Source organism: Hyperoodon ampullatus (genome assembly GCF_949752795.1).
Source record: "Hyperoodon ampullatus genome assembly, chromosome: X".
Lineage (NCBI taxonomy): Eukaryota > Metazoa > Chordata > Mammalia > Artiodactyla > Ziphiidae > Hyperoodon > Hyperoodon ampullatus.
Window position 1 is genome coordinate 120,286,345 of NC_136913.1, and position 14,458 is coordinate 120,300,802.

Below are 14,458 nucleotides of genomic sequence, written 5' to 3' on the forward strand. Positions count from 1 at the left end.
CGCGTCGAAGGCTGCCGGGCGCCGAGCTGGGCTCTACTGGGCTGTCTGAGAAGGTGCCGTCCACAACACACACTGCGGCGTGGGCCGGCGGCGCGAAACGGACGGCGAGGCTGGCTGCCCCGCCAACCGCCCGCCCTCCGCGGCTCTCCGCACTCCCCCCGCCCCCCGGCGCCCTCGCACCCGCCGCCCCCGCCCGCCTCACTCACCGCCCGCCCCCGCCCCGCCCGTCCCGGGGACGGCGGCCCCGCCGTTCCCCAGCTCCGCCGCCCCGCCGCTCCCGCAGCAGCCCGCGGAGAAAGCGAGCCGAACGCGCAGGGGAGGGATGGCGGAGGAGCGCTAGGCTCCTCCTGCAGGGAGGGGGGGCGCCCCGATCTCTCCACCAGCGCCAGGTTCGGCACCCCGCCGTCTGCACTCTTCCCCGGCGCGGAGCCACAGCCCGCCCTCCCTGCGGCCAGCCCGCGTGCTTCCGCCCCGCTCGCGGCCACCGGGGACCCTCCCGAGGCGCCCCGCGCCTCACCTCGCCTCAGCCCGAAACTACTCCCCTGGCTCGGGCGGGAGCGACAGCCTGCCCTGCCCCGGCCCTAATCGTCCGCCGCGCGGCTTCGCTCACAGCCCCTCCTCAGTCCGCGGCAGCCGCGTCGCCCGCCCGGCGCTTTCGTCTCGCACCCGGGCTGGGGAGCCACGGTGCAGCCTGCTGGCCCGCCCCGAACCCGCCAGACAGCCGGGCTCCCCGCTTCCCGGCGGGGCGGAGCCGGGGTCTGCGCGAGGAGCCGGGACCAGCAGGGCGCTGTAGAGACCCCAGCGCGGGCGGGGCGGAGCGGGGCGGGGCGGGGCGCGGGCGGGGGGATTAGTTATGAAAGCCGCCCCCTCCTCATCTGGAAAGGCGCGGGTCTCCCCACTACCCTCGCTTCGCTCCGCTCCCACCTACGCGGCTTTCCCTCCTTTGGTTCTTTCTCTCGTCCTGTCTCCCCACCTAAACCGTCTCACTTCCACCTTCTCTATTAGGTTGTAAAGTCAGGCTTTGTGTCGTTGCTGCTGTGCAGCGGGGCGGGATTTCCCTGACAACCCCCCTTCCCCAAACCCCTCCCTCTCGCCCCTCCCCCTCGCTTCTCCCAGAGCAGCCTGGGAGTTGTAGTCCCGCCGCGCCCGTATTCCGCCTAGTACTGCGGGCTGGGAGCTCCCCCACACGCCCGCACGGGATTTGCCCAGAGGGTTGAAGGAGGAAGCGGCTGAGACCGCTGGGCCGAACCGTGGTTCTCAGCTCGGGCTGGAAGTGGAGGCCAGGAGCGCTCGGTAGATTCCCCGCGGTGGGAAATGTGAAAAGGATACGTGAGGCAAAGCCCCGAATGCCCGGAGCCTTCCCTAGGACGCGAAAAATTGTGCACCGGGAAACGCTCTACACCCTCGGCTCCTAGTTTAGAACTGGAATTTGCGAAACTTTAAACATTACATATGAAAGCCGAGGCTAGAATTGCCACGAGACTGGCCGTCCCAACCCCACGTCGTCCGGTTTGCACCGCCCTTTACGGCGTGCCCCGAGGCTGTTGGAGCAGAACGTTCAGGTTCCTCTGAAAAAGTAAAGAAGAAATAAGTAAAGGAAGTTCAGGGGCATCTCCACGAGCCTCTACCGTGCCACCTTCTCCTGCCAGTGTGCCGCTGGGGACAGGGGCCAGCTACACCGCGGGCCTACCCTTGGGTCGTGAAGGGCCTTTACTGCTGGGCGCAAGCGCTTCTCCTTTTCCCCTCTGGGGTTTAGATTCATTTCAACAGACCTTTCCTGGGCATTTTCTTTGCACCAGGCTGTGTTAAGGGCTGGACACGGCGACTTCTTAAAAGGCCTCCCCAGAGTGGGGGGAGGTGTCGCGCTGTGGTCAGGCTACCCACGTGCCAAAACAACAGGTTAGAAAGTAATGGCTGCTAGACTAGAGGTGCCAAGTGCTGAGAGCGCAAGTAAATCTGAAAAGGGGGTCTGGGAAGCTTTCTTGAAAGCGCTGGAGGTTAAACTGGACCCCACAATATGAGAAGGCTTTAGAAGGAGCGCAGTGGGCAAAATCCAGGGTGGAGGAAGAGGTCGGTGAGGAAGTGCCGGACAATCTAAGAAAAAGAACACACCGTCTTGGCAGACGCCCAGCATGTGTGGGCGGCACGGCCTGGAGGAACTCTAAAACCCAAAAGGATCTTCAGAAACACCCTAGAAGTTTGCACTTCATAGTGTGAGCCACGAGTACCCATCCTCATTGAAGTGCAAACGCAGGAGACTTAAGGTATGTTCCCAAACTGTCCTGATTGCCAAGAAGTAAAACCGTGCGTTTCCAGTTCTTTCCCTATGATGGTTCCTTGTGTTTACTCACACTTAAGGCTGTATCTAGTGATTTTTAAGATTTATGTTAGATGTCTGTTAGTCAGATATTAGGATATTTTATTTTATTGGCAAAAAGGATCTAAGGTTTTGCTCTCTACTCTTTCAAAGATTTATTTTCAAATAGAAAAAGTGTATTTTCTGGCTTTACTTTTATCGAGCAGAACAACTAACGTAATTTAATTCACTAATTGTTGAACACCTACTATGTGGCAGACACTATTCTAGACACTGACTGGAATTTGGGGGTGGAAGAGTGTATTGCCATTTGTTCTAGGCATAAGTCTAGAATCCTTATCAATAAAATACATCCTTATCAATAAAATTGGTAATAGAAAATGAATTTAGACATTTGGGGATGCAAGTGCTTACTAATAAATAATAAGTAATATCTTTCCATATTCAATTTTGTTAAATAAATGGAAAAAATGTACTTAGCTTATAGATTCAAAGAGATCAACTTAAAAAAATTTAGAGAACTGGAAACTGGTTCTCAGTATTCTCTCACACACCACTGTGTATTTTCTCACATGCCATTGCCATGTTGCCCAGCTTAAAAGCAAGGCTTTTAGGATCTCCCAAGATATAGCAGTATTGTTGATCATATTTTCATTTGTTATTGTAATTTCACCATCTCTTTGTCCTCCTAATTTATTTCATCACAACACCTATACTCTTGGGTCCAGATTAATTTGCTTGACTATAAAAATGCAATTCCACATAAATATGCTCAGCAAAACATGAAATTTGTGCAAGGTAATTTCTTTCCATATCCAAATTCAACCTGAATTAGAGTTACTCTCACACACCCATCCTTTAGAATTTCTTTCCTTTGTGAGGTGTTTTTTTTTAGACAAGAAGAAATTATTTTTGTTCTTTTCAGTGCCTCTTCACAGCTTCCAAAGGAAACCCAGGTGTTGTAGAAAGCTGTTGTCAATGGCTATGAAAAGTGGACCATCACCCAGCATTTTCATTTGGCCAGTTCCATAAACAGAACTGCAAAACCTAACTTCCTCCTGTCTAAACTGTCAGACCTCTTGGTATATAACACCAGCTCTTGTGGTGCATCAGCTGACTGCAGTAGAAGCCCCAGGCTCCTGCAGGCAGGAGTTCAGAGGAAGCAGTCTTCTGTCCTTATTACCATCTTGACTAGATACAATTTGTACTGTCTCAGAAAGGGAAGGGAAAGTGTTCCTTGACCATTTCAGTCCTGCTGCCCTATTTCTGTGCAAGCCCCTCAGAAGCCCTTCTTCTCTATCACCCCCCTTGCTCTTTCCCACCTTCTACCTCAGCCCCTCAGAAATCTCACCATGGGAAATGGGCAGAACACCCACTAGGGCACTGGATTCATCAGTCCATGCTTGGGAAAGAGAGGAGCAAATTGCTTCTGGGATCAATGGGTTGATCAGCAATTCAGGGATCTAGCAGGAGGGGAATGATGAGAAGGAAGAGTCACTTCCTCCATCTAATACTAAGAAAAGAAAGAAAGAAAAAAATTTGAAGCTGTATACCAGCATCTCTATCACGGCCATCAGCAAGTTGAAGAAATTCAAAGGTCTCCGCTGAGCTTTCAAAATACCTCATAAGGGATATGGGGAGGGGGAAGGGTAAGCTGTGACAAAGTGAGAGAGTGGCATGGACATACATACACTACCAAACGTAAGGTACATAGCTAGTGGGAAGCAGCCATATAGCACAGGGAGATCAGGCCGGTGCTTTGTGACCACCTAGAGGGGTGGGATAGGGAGGGTGGGAGGGAGACATAAGAGGGAGGAGATATGGGAACATATGTATATGTATAACTGATTCACTTTGTTCTAAAGCAGAAACTAACACCCCGTTGTAGAGCAATTATACTCCAATAAAGATGTTTAAAAAAAGTAAATAAATTACAAGGAAAACTAAAACTTGGGCAAGGAAAAAAAACAAAAAACAAAACAAAACTCATAGGAACTTCCCTGGTGGCACAGTGGTTAAGAATCCTCCTGCCAATACAGGGGACACGGGTTCAAGCCCTGGTCCGGGACGATCCCACATGCCACGGAGCAACTAAGCCCATATGCCACAACTACTGAGCCTGTGCTCTAGAATCCGTGAGCCACAACTACTGAGCCCACGTGCCACAACTACTGAAGCCCATGCCTAGAGTCTGCGCTCTGCAACAAGAGAAGCCACCACACTGAGAAGCCTGCGCACCGCAACAAAGAGTAGCCCCTGCTCGCCACAACGGAAGACCCAACGCAGCCATAAATAAATAAATAAATAAACAAACAAACAAACCAAAAAAACCCCAAATACCTCGTAAGACTACCTTTTGCCCATTTGAAATTTCTCCCTTACAAAGCTGGCCTTAACGTTGATGTAAAACCAATTTTACCCATATCTTCCTAACTATTGGCCCTCTCCAATTCATGCCCCACCCTGCAACCACAGAAGTCTTTGGAAGACAAATCAGATCAAATCACTCCCCTGCTTATGACTTTTCAGTAGCTGCTCATTGCTTTTAGGATAAGTCCCAAATCTTGCCTTGACCTCAACTACAAGGTTCTGAATTCTCTGACTGCTGCCTTCCTCTCTAGCCTCCGGTGAGCCTTCTCTCCCCCTTACTCACCAAGCTACACTCCGCTGGCCACCTTTTATCCCTGGAGTTCCCAAAGTTCTTTTTCCCCTGACAGATTTTGCACTGCAGCCATCTCTGCGGGAATGCTTTCACAGCCTTTGCTATTCAAATTTCAGATCTCAGCTTAAATGTCACTTCCTCAGGTGAGATCAGGGTTCCCTGTTATAGTGCTCCAAATAGCCCATATTAATTACACCGAGGGTACTGTACTGACAAATGAGGTTAGTAATCATGGAGAACAGAAGTCCAAGGGGACTGTGGATGATCTAATATCGTTTTGCTTTTCAAAAAGGGGAAGTAGTTATATTCTAGTAATCATATCAAAGGCATGCACGGTTCCAGAACTGATTGTTCAAAGGATGGGGTATTTTATTTCAGGGGAAGGGAAAAGGCAATCACTACGAACTACAATGAACTCACTGGGATATATTTTGGCCTCAAGATTCAGAGAAGATGATTTCTGATTCAGAATTCTACATCCTGCTAAACTATATCAGGAATATAGAGAACAGGTTGGAGAGGATGTGGCATAAGAAAACTAAACCTTTATCTTCCCAAATAGGAAGTCATTAAGTCAAATATGTCACTGTAGTTATTTTATTTAGAAATAATGTGGTAAATACCAGAAGAAACAGCTAAAGTAATGAATAGTGTTTACCTCTAGGAGTACGAATTGAAAATGGAGAAGAACGGGATAATGGACTTCTATTTTTTCTCTTTACAAGTCTTATAATTAACTTATTTTTTCCTTTTTCATACCAACTGCTTTTTTTTAAACATCTTTATTGGAGTATAATTGCTTTACAATGGTGTGTTAGTTACTGCTGTATAACAAAGTGAATCAGCTGTACATATACATACATCTCCATATCTCCTCCCTCTTGCGTCTCCCTCCCACCCTCTCTATCCCACCCCTCTAGGTGGTCACAAAGCACTGAGCTGATCTCCCTGTGCTATGTGGCTGCTTCCCACTAGCTATCTATTTTACATTTGGTAGTGTATATATGTCCATGCCACTCTCTCACTTTGTCCCAGCTTTCCCTTCCCACTCCCCGTGTCCTCAGGTCCATTCTCTACGTCTTTGTCTTTATTCCTCTCCTGCCCCTAGGTTCCTCAGAACCACTTTTTTTTTTTTAGATTCCATATATATGTGTTAGCATACAGTATTTGTTTTTTTCCTTCTGACTTACTTCACTCTGTATGACAGACTCTAGGTCCATCCACCTCACTACACCACATCTTCCTTATCAATTCATCTGTCAGTGGACACTTAGGTAGCTTCCATGTCCTGGCTATTGTAAATAGAGCTGCAATGAACATTGTGGTACATGACTCTTTTTGAATTATGGTTTTCTCAGGGTATATGCCCAGGAGTGGGATTGTGGTTCATATGGTACTTCTATTTTTGTTTTGTTTTCCTGTATTTTATTTTTTATTTATTTATTTATTTTTTGCGGTACACGGGCTTCTCACTGTTGTGGCCTCTCCCGTTGTGGAGCACAGGCTCCGAACGCACAGGCTCAGCGGCCATGGCTCACGGGCCCAGCTGCTTTGCGGCACGTGGGATCTTCCCGGACCGGGGCACAAACCCGTGTCCCCTGCATTGGCAGGTGGACTCTCAACCACTGCGCCACCAGGGAAACCCTATTTTTGGTTTCTTAAGGAACCTCCATACTGTTCTCCATAGTAGCTGTATCAATTTACATTCCCACCAACAGTGCAAGAGGGTTCCCTTTTCTCCACACCCTCTCCAGCATTTATTTTTTGTAGATTTTTTGATGATGGCCATTCTGACTGATGTGAGGTGATACCTCATTGTAGTTTTGATTTGCATTTCTCTAACCATTAGTGATGTTGAGCATTCTTTAATGTGTTTGTTGGCAATCTGTATGTCTTCTTTGGAGAAATGTCTATTTAGGTCTTCTGCCCATTTTTGGATTGGGTTGTTTGTTTTTTTGATATTGAGATGCATGAGCTGCTTGTAAATTTTGGAAATTAATCCTTTGTCAGTTGCTTCATTTGCAAATATTTTCTCCCTTTTTTTTTTTCATCTTGTCTTTTCGTCTTGTTTATGGTTTCCTTTGCTGTGCAAAAGCTTTGAAGTTTCATTAGGTCCCATTTGTTTATTTTTGTTTTTATTTCCATTTCTCTAGGAGGTGGGTCAAAAAGGATCTTGCTGTGATTTATGTCATAGAGAGTTCTGCCTATGTTTTCCTCTGAGAGTTTTAGAGTGTCTGGCCTTAGGTCTTTAATCCATTTTGAGTTTATTTTTGTGTATGGTGTTAGGGAGTGTTCTAATTTCATTCTTTTACATGTAGCTGTCCAGTTTTCCCAGCACCACTTATTGAAGAGGCTGTCTTTTCTCCACTGTATATTCTTGCCTCCTTTATCAAAAATAAGGTGACCATATGTGCATGGGTATATCTATGGACTTTCTATCCTGTTCCATGGATCTATATTTCTGTTTTTGTGCCAGTACCATACTGTCTTGATTACTGTAGCTTTGTAGTACAGTCTGAAGTCAGGGAGCCTGATTCCTCCAGCTCCGTTTTTGTTTCTCAAGATTGCTTTGGCTATTCGGGGTCTTTTGTGTTTCCATACAAATTGTGAAATTTTTTGTTCTAGTTCTGTGAAAAATGCCAGTGGTAGTGTGATAGGGATTGCATTGAATCTGTGGATTGCTTTGGGTAGTATAGTCATTTTCACAATGTTGATTCTTCCAATCCAAGGACATGGTGCATCTCTCTATCTATTTGTATCATCTTTAATTTCTTTCATCAGTGTCTTATAGTTTTCTGCATACATGTCTTTTGTCTCCTTAGGTAGGTTTATTCTTAGGTATTTTATTCTTTTTGTTGCAATGGTAAATGGGAGTGTTTCCTTAATTTATCTTTCCGATTTTTCATCATTAGTGTATAGGAATGTAAGAGATTTCTTTTTTTTTTTTTGCTTTATAACAAATTTAATCAGTTATACATATACATATGTTCCCATATCCCCTCCCTTTTGCGTCTCCCTCCCACCCTCCCTATCCCACCCCTCCAGGCGGTCACAAAGCACCGAGCTGATCTCCCTGTGCTATGCGGCTGCTTCCCACTAGCTATCTACCTTACGTTTGGTAGTGTATATATGTCCATGCCTCTCTTTCGCTTTGTCACAGCTTACCCTTCCCCATCCCCATATCCTCAAGTCCATTCTCTAGTAGGTCTGTGTCTTTATTCCTGTCTTACCCCTATGTTCTTCATGACATTTTTTTTCTTAAATTCCATATATATGTGTCAGCATACAGTATTTGTCTTTCTCTTTCTGACTTACTTCACTCTGTATGACAGATTCTAGGTCCATCCACCTCATTACAAATAGCACAAGTTCGTTTCTTTTTATGGCTGAGTAATATTCCATTGTATATATGTGCCACGTCTTCTTTATCCATTCATCCGATGATGGACACTTAGGTTGTTTCCATCTCCGGGCTATTGTAAATAGGGCTGCTATGAACATTTTGGTACATGACTCTTTTTGAATTATGTTTTTCTCAGGGTATATGCCCAGTAGTGGGATTGCTGGGTCATATGATAGTTCTATTTGTAGTTTTTTAAGGAACCTCCATACCATTCTCCATAGTGGCTGTACCAATTCACATTCCCACCAGCAGTGCAAGAGTGTTCCCCTTTTTCCACACCCTCTCCAGCATTTATTGTTTCTAGATTTTTTGATGATGGCCATTCTGACTGGTGTGAGATGATATCTCATTGTAGTTTTGATTTGCATTTCTCTAAGGAGTAAAGATGTTGAGCATCCTTTCATGTGTTTGTTGGCAGTCTGTATATCTTCTGTGGAGAAATGCCTATTTAGGTCTTCTGCCCATTTTTGGATTGGGTTGTTTGTTTTTTTGTTATTGAGCTGCATGAGCTGCTTATAAACTTCGGAGATTAATCCTTTGTCAGTTGCTTCATTTGCAAATATTTTCTCCCATTCTGAGGGTTGCCTTTTGGTCTTGTTCATGGTTTCCTTTGCTGTGCAAAAGCTTTGAAGTTTCATTAGGTCCCATGTGTTTATTTTTCTCTTTATTTCCATTTCTCTAGGAGGTGGGTCAAAAAGGATCTTGCTATGATTTATGTCATAGAGTGTTCTGCCTATGTTTTCCTCTAAGAGTTTGATAGTGTCTGGCCTTACATTTAGGTCTTTAATCCATTTTGAGCTTATTTTTGTGTATGGTGTTAGGGAGTGATCTAATCTCATACTTTTAAATGTCCCTGTCCAGTTTTCCCAGCACCACTTATTGAAGAGACTGTCCTTTCTCCATTGTACATTCCTGCCTCCTTTATCAAAGATAAGGTGACCATATGTGCGTGGGTTTATCTCTGGGCTTTCTATCCTGTTCCATTGATCTATCTTTCTGTTTTTGTGCCAGTACCATACTGTCTTGATTACTGTAGCTTTGTAGTATAGTCTGAAGTCAGGGAGCCTGATTCCTCCAGCTCCATTTCTCGTTCTCAAGATTGCTTTGGCTATTCGGGGTCTTTTGTGTTTCCATACAACTTGTGAAATTTTTTGTTCTAGTTCTGTGAAAAATGCCAGTGGTAGTTTGATAGGGATTGCATTGAATCTGTGGATTGCTTTGGGTAGTAGAGTCATTTTCACAATGTTGATTCTTCCAATCCAAGAACATGGTACATCTCTCCATCTATTTGTATCATCTTTAATTTCTTTCATCAGTGTCTTATAATTTTCTGCATACAGGTCTTTTGTCTCGTTATGTAGGTTTATTCCTAGATATTTTATTCTTTTTGCTGCAATGGTAAATGGGAGTGTTTCCTTGATTTCACTTTCAGATTTTTCATCATTAGTATATAGGAATGCCAGAGATTTCTGTGCATTAATTTTGTATCCTGCAACTTTACCAAATTCATTGATTAGCTCTAGTAGTTTTTCGGTAGCATCTTTAGGATTCTCTATGTATAGTATCATGTCATCTGCAAACAGTGACAGCTTTACTTCTTCTTTTCCGATTTGGATTCTTTTTATTTCCTTTTCTTCTCTGATTGCTGTGGCTAAAACTTCCAAAACTATGTTGAATAAGAGTGGTGAGAGTGGGCAACCTTGTCTTGTTCCTGATCTTAGTGGAAATGGTTTCAGTTTTTCACCATTGAGGACGATGCTGGCTGTGGGTTTGTCATATATGGCCTTTATTATGTTGAGGAAACTTCCCTCTATGCCTACTTTCTGCAGGGTTTTTATCATAAATGAGTGTTGAATTTTGTCAAAAGCTTTCTCTGCATCTATTGAAATGATCATATGGTTTTTCTCCTTCAATTTGTTAATATGGTATATCACGTTGATTGATTTGCATATATTGAAGAATTCTTGCATTCCTGGAATAAACCCCACTTGATCATGGTGTATGATCCTTTTAATGTGCTGTTGGATTCTGTTTGCTAGTATTTTGTTGAGGATTTTTGCATCTATGTTCATCAGTGATATTGGCCTGTAGTTTTCTTTCTTTGTGACATGTTTGTCTGGTTTTGGTATCAGGGTGATGGTGGCCTCATAGAATGTGTTTGGGAGTGTTCCTCCCTCTGCTATATTTTGGAAGAGTTTGAGAAGGATAGGTGTTAGCTCTTCTCTAAATGTTTGATAGAATTCGCCTGTGAAGCCATCTGGTCCTGGGCTTTTGTTTGTTGGAAGATTTTTAATCACAGTTTCAATTTCAGTGCTTGTGATTGGTCTATTCATATTTTCTATTTCTTCCTGCTTCAGTCTCAGCAGGTTGTGCATTTCTAAGAATTGGTCCAATTCTTCCAGGTTGTCCATTTTATTGGCATAGAGTTGCTTGTAGTAATCTCGCATGATCCTTTGTATTTCTGCAGTGTCAGTTGTTACTTCTCCTTTTTCATTTCTAATTCTGTTTATTTGAGTCTTCTCCCTTTTTTTCTTGATGAGTCTGGCTAATGGTTTGTCAATTTTGTTTATCTTCTCAAAGAACCAGCTTTTAGTTTTATTGATCTTTGCTATCATTTCCTTCATTTCTTTTTCGTTTATTTCTGATCTGATTTTTATGATTTCTTTCCTTCTGCTAACTTTGGGATGTTTTTGTTCTTCTTTCTCTAATTGCTTTAGGTGCAAAGTTAGGTTGTTTATTCGAGATGTTTCCTGTTTCTTAAGGTAGGATTGTATTGCTATAAACTTCCCTCTTAGAACTGCTTTTGCTGCATCCCATAGGTTTTGGGTCATTGTGTCTCCATTGTCATTTGTTTCTAGGTATTTTTTAATTTCCTTTTTGATTTCTTCAGTGATCACTTCGTTATTAAGTAGTGTATTGTGTAGCCTCCATGTGTTTGTATTTTTTACAGCTCTTTTCCTGGAATTGATATCTAGTCTCATAGCATTGTGGCCAGAAAAGATACTTGAATTTTCTTAAATTTACCAAGGCTTGATTTGTGACCCAAGATATGATCTATCCTGGAGAATGTTCTATGAGCACTTGAGAAAAATGTGTGTTCTGTTGTTTTTGGATGGAATGTCCTATAAATATCAATTAAGTCCATCTTGTTTAATGTATCATTTAAAGCTTGTGTTTCCTTATTTATTTTCATTTTGGATGATCTTTCCATAGGTGAAAGTGGGGTGTTAAAGTCCCCTAGTATGATTGTGTTACTGTCGATTTCTCCTTTTATGGCTGTTAGTATTTGCCTTATGTATTTAGGTGCTCCTATGTTGGGTGCATAAATATTTACAATTGTTATATCTTCTTCTTGGATCGATCCCTTGATCATTATGTAGTGTCCTTCTTTGTCTCTTCTAGTAGTCTTTATTTTAAAGTCTATTTTGTCTGATATGAGAATTGCTACTCCAGCTTTCTTTTGGTTTCCATTTGCATGGAATATCTTTTTCCATCCCCTTACTTTCAGTCTGTATGTGTCTCTAGGTCTGAAGTGGGCCTCTTGTAGACAGCATATATATGGGTCTTGTTTTTGTATCCATTCAGCCAATCTGTGTCTTTTGGTGGGAGCATTTAGTCCATTTACATTTAAGGTAATTATCGATATGTATGTTCCTATTCCCATTTTCTTATTTGTTTTGGGTTCGTTATTGTAGGTCTTTTCCTTCTGTTGTGTTTCTTGCCTAGAGAAGTTCCTTTAACATTTGTTGTAAAGCTGGTTTGGTGGTGCTGAACTCTCTCAGCTTTTGCTTGCCTGTAAAGGTTTTAATTTCTCCATCAAATCTGAATGAGATCCTTGCTGGGTAGAGTAATCTTGGTTGCAGGTTTTTCTCCTTCATCAGTTTAATTATGTCCTGCCACTCCCTTCTGGCTTGTAGAGTTTCTGCTGAGAGATCAGCTGTTATCCTGATGGGGATTCCCTTGTGTGTTATTTGTTGTTTTTGCCTTGCTGCTTTTAATATGATTTCTTTGTGTTTAATTTTTGACAGTTTGATTAATATGTGTCTTGGCGTATTTCTCCTTGGATTTATTCTGTATGGGACTCTCTGTGCCTCCTGGACTTGATTAACTATTTCCTTTCCCATATTAGGGAAGTTTTCAGCTATAATCTCTTCCAATATTTTCTCAGTCCCTTTCTTTTTTTCTTCTTCTTCTGGAACCCCTATAATTCGAATATTGGTGCGTTTAATGTTGTCCCAGAGGTCTCTGAGACTGTCCTCTGTTCTTTCCATTCTTTTTTCTTTATTTTGCTCTGCATCAGTTATTTCCACTATTTTATCTTCCACCTCACTTATCCGTTCTTCTGCCTCAGTTATTCTGCTATTGATCCCATCTAGAGTATTTTTCATTTCATTTATTGTGTTTTTAATCAATGCTTGATTCATCTTTAGTTCTTGTAGGTCCTTGTTAACTGTTTCTTGCATTTTGTCTATTCTATTTCCGAGATTTTGGATCTTGGAAATAGAGTCTTGGATCATCTTTACTATCATTATTCTGAATTCTTTTTCAGATAGACTGCCTAGTACCTCTTCATTTGTTAGGTCTGGTGGGTTTTTATCTTGCTCCTTCTCCTGCTGTGTGTTTTTCTGTCTTCTCATTTTGCTTATGTTACTGTGTTTGGGGTCTCCTTTTTGCAGGCTGCAGGTTCGTAGTTCCCGTTGTTTTTGGTGTCTGTCCCCAGTGGCTAAGGTTGGTTTAGTGGGTTGTGTAGGCTTCCTGGTGGAGGGGACTAGTGCCTGTGTTCTGGTGGATGAGGCTGGATCTTGTCTTTCTGATGGGCAGGTCCACGTCTGCTGGTGTGTTTTGGGGTGTCTGTGGACTTTTTATGATTTTAGGCAGCCTCTCTGCTAATGGGTGGCATTGTGTTCCTGTCTTGCTAGTTGTTTGGCATAGGGTGTCCAGCACTGTAGCTTGCTGGTCATTGAGTGAAACTGGGTGCTGGTGTTGAGATGGAGATCTCTGGAAGATTTTCGCAGTTTGATATTATGTGGAGCTGGGAGGTCTCTTGTGGACCAGTGTCCTGAAGTTGGCTCTCCCACCTCAGAGGCACAGCACTGACTCCTGGCTCCTCAATTTGGGATGATTTGTTGTCTATTCATGTATTCCACAGATGCAGGGTACATCTAGTTGATTGTGGAGCTTTAATCCGCTGCTTCTGAGGCTGCTGGGAGAGTTTTCCCTTTCCCTTCTTTGTTCTCACAGCTCCCGGGTGTCAGCTTTGGATTTGGCTCCGCCTCTGCGTGTAGGTCGCCGGAGGGCGTCTGTTCTTCCGCTCAGACAGGACAGGGTTAAAGGAGCCGCTGCTTCGGGGACTCTGGCTCACTCAGGCCGGGGTGGAGGGAGGGGCACAGAGTGCGGGGCGAGCCTGCAGCGGCAGAGGCCGGCGTGACGTTGCACCAGCCCGAGTCGCGCCGTGCGTTCTCCCAGGGAAGCAGTCCCTGGATCCCGGGACCCCGGCAATGACGGGCTGCAAAGGCTCCCGGAAGGGCGGCGTGGACAGTGACCTGCGCTCGCACACAGACCTCTTGGCGCCGGCAGCAGCAGCCCCAGCGTCCCACGCCCGTCTCTGGGCTCCGCGCTTTCAGCCACGCCTCGTGCCCATCTGTGGAGCTCCTTTAAGCAGCGCTCTTAATCCCCTCTCCTCGCGCACCAGGAAACCAAGAGGGAAGAAAAAGTCTCTTGCCTCTTTGGCAGCTCCAGAGTTTTCCCGGACTCCCTCCTGGCTAGCTTTGGCGCAGTAGCCCCCTTCAGGCTGAGTTCTCGCCGCCAGCCCCAGTCCTCTCCCTGCGCTCTGACCGAAGCCCGAGCCTCAGCTTCCAGCGCCGCCTGCCCCGCCGTGCGAGCAGACAAGCCTCTCGGGCTGGTGAGTGCGGGTCGGCACCGATCCTCTGTGCGGGAATCTCTCCGCTTTGCCCTACCCAGGTACGTGGGGGAGTTTCTTGCCTTTTGGGAGTTTTGGGGTCTTCTGCCAGCGTTCAGTAGGTGTTCTGTAGGAGTTGTTCCACGTGTGTGCAAGAGATTTCTGTGCATTAGTTTT

The 14,458-nt window shown here is 44.7% G+C and overlaps 1 protein-coding gene across 1 annotated transcript in view; it reads right to left on the reverse strand.

The window, feature by feature from the left end:
* Positions 1-1,157: 1,157 nt before the first annotated feature.
* LOC307069822 (uncharacterized protein CXorf66 homolog) overlaps positions 1,158-14,458 on the reverse strand; it is a gene marked incomplete at both ends in the record, with an annotated part of 34,889 nt that continues 21,588 nt past the window's right edge. The window contains 2 exon segments of the mRNA XM_079728132.1: positions 1,158-1,362; positions 1,451-1,568. Of these exon segments, the coding sequence (XP_079584258.1) occupies positions 1,158-1,362; positions 1,451-1,568 (323 nt within the window).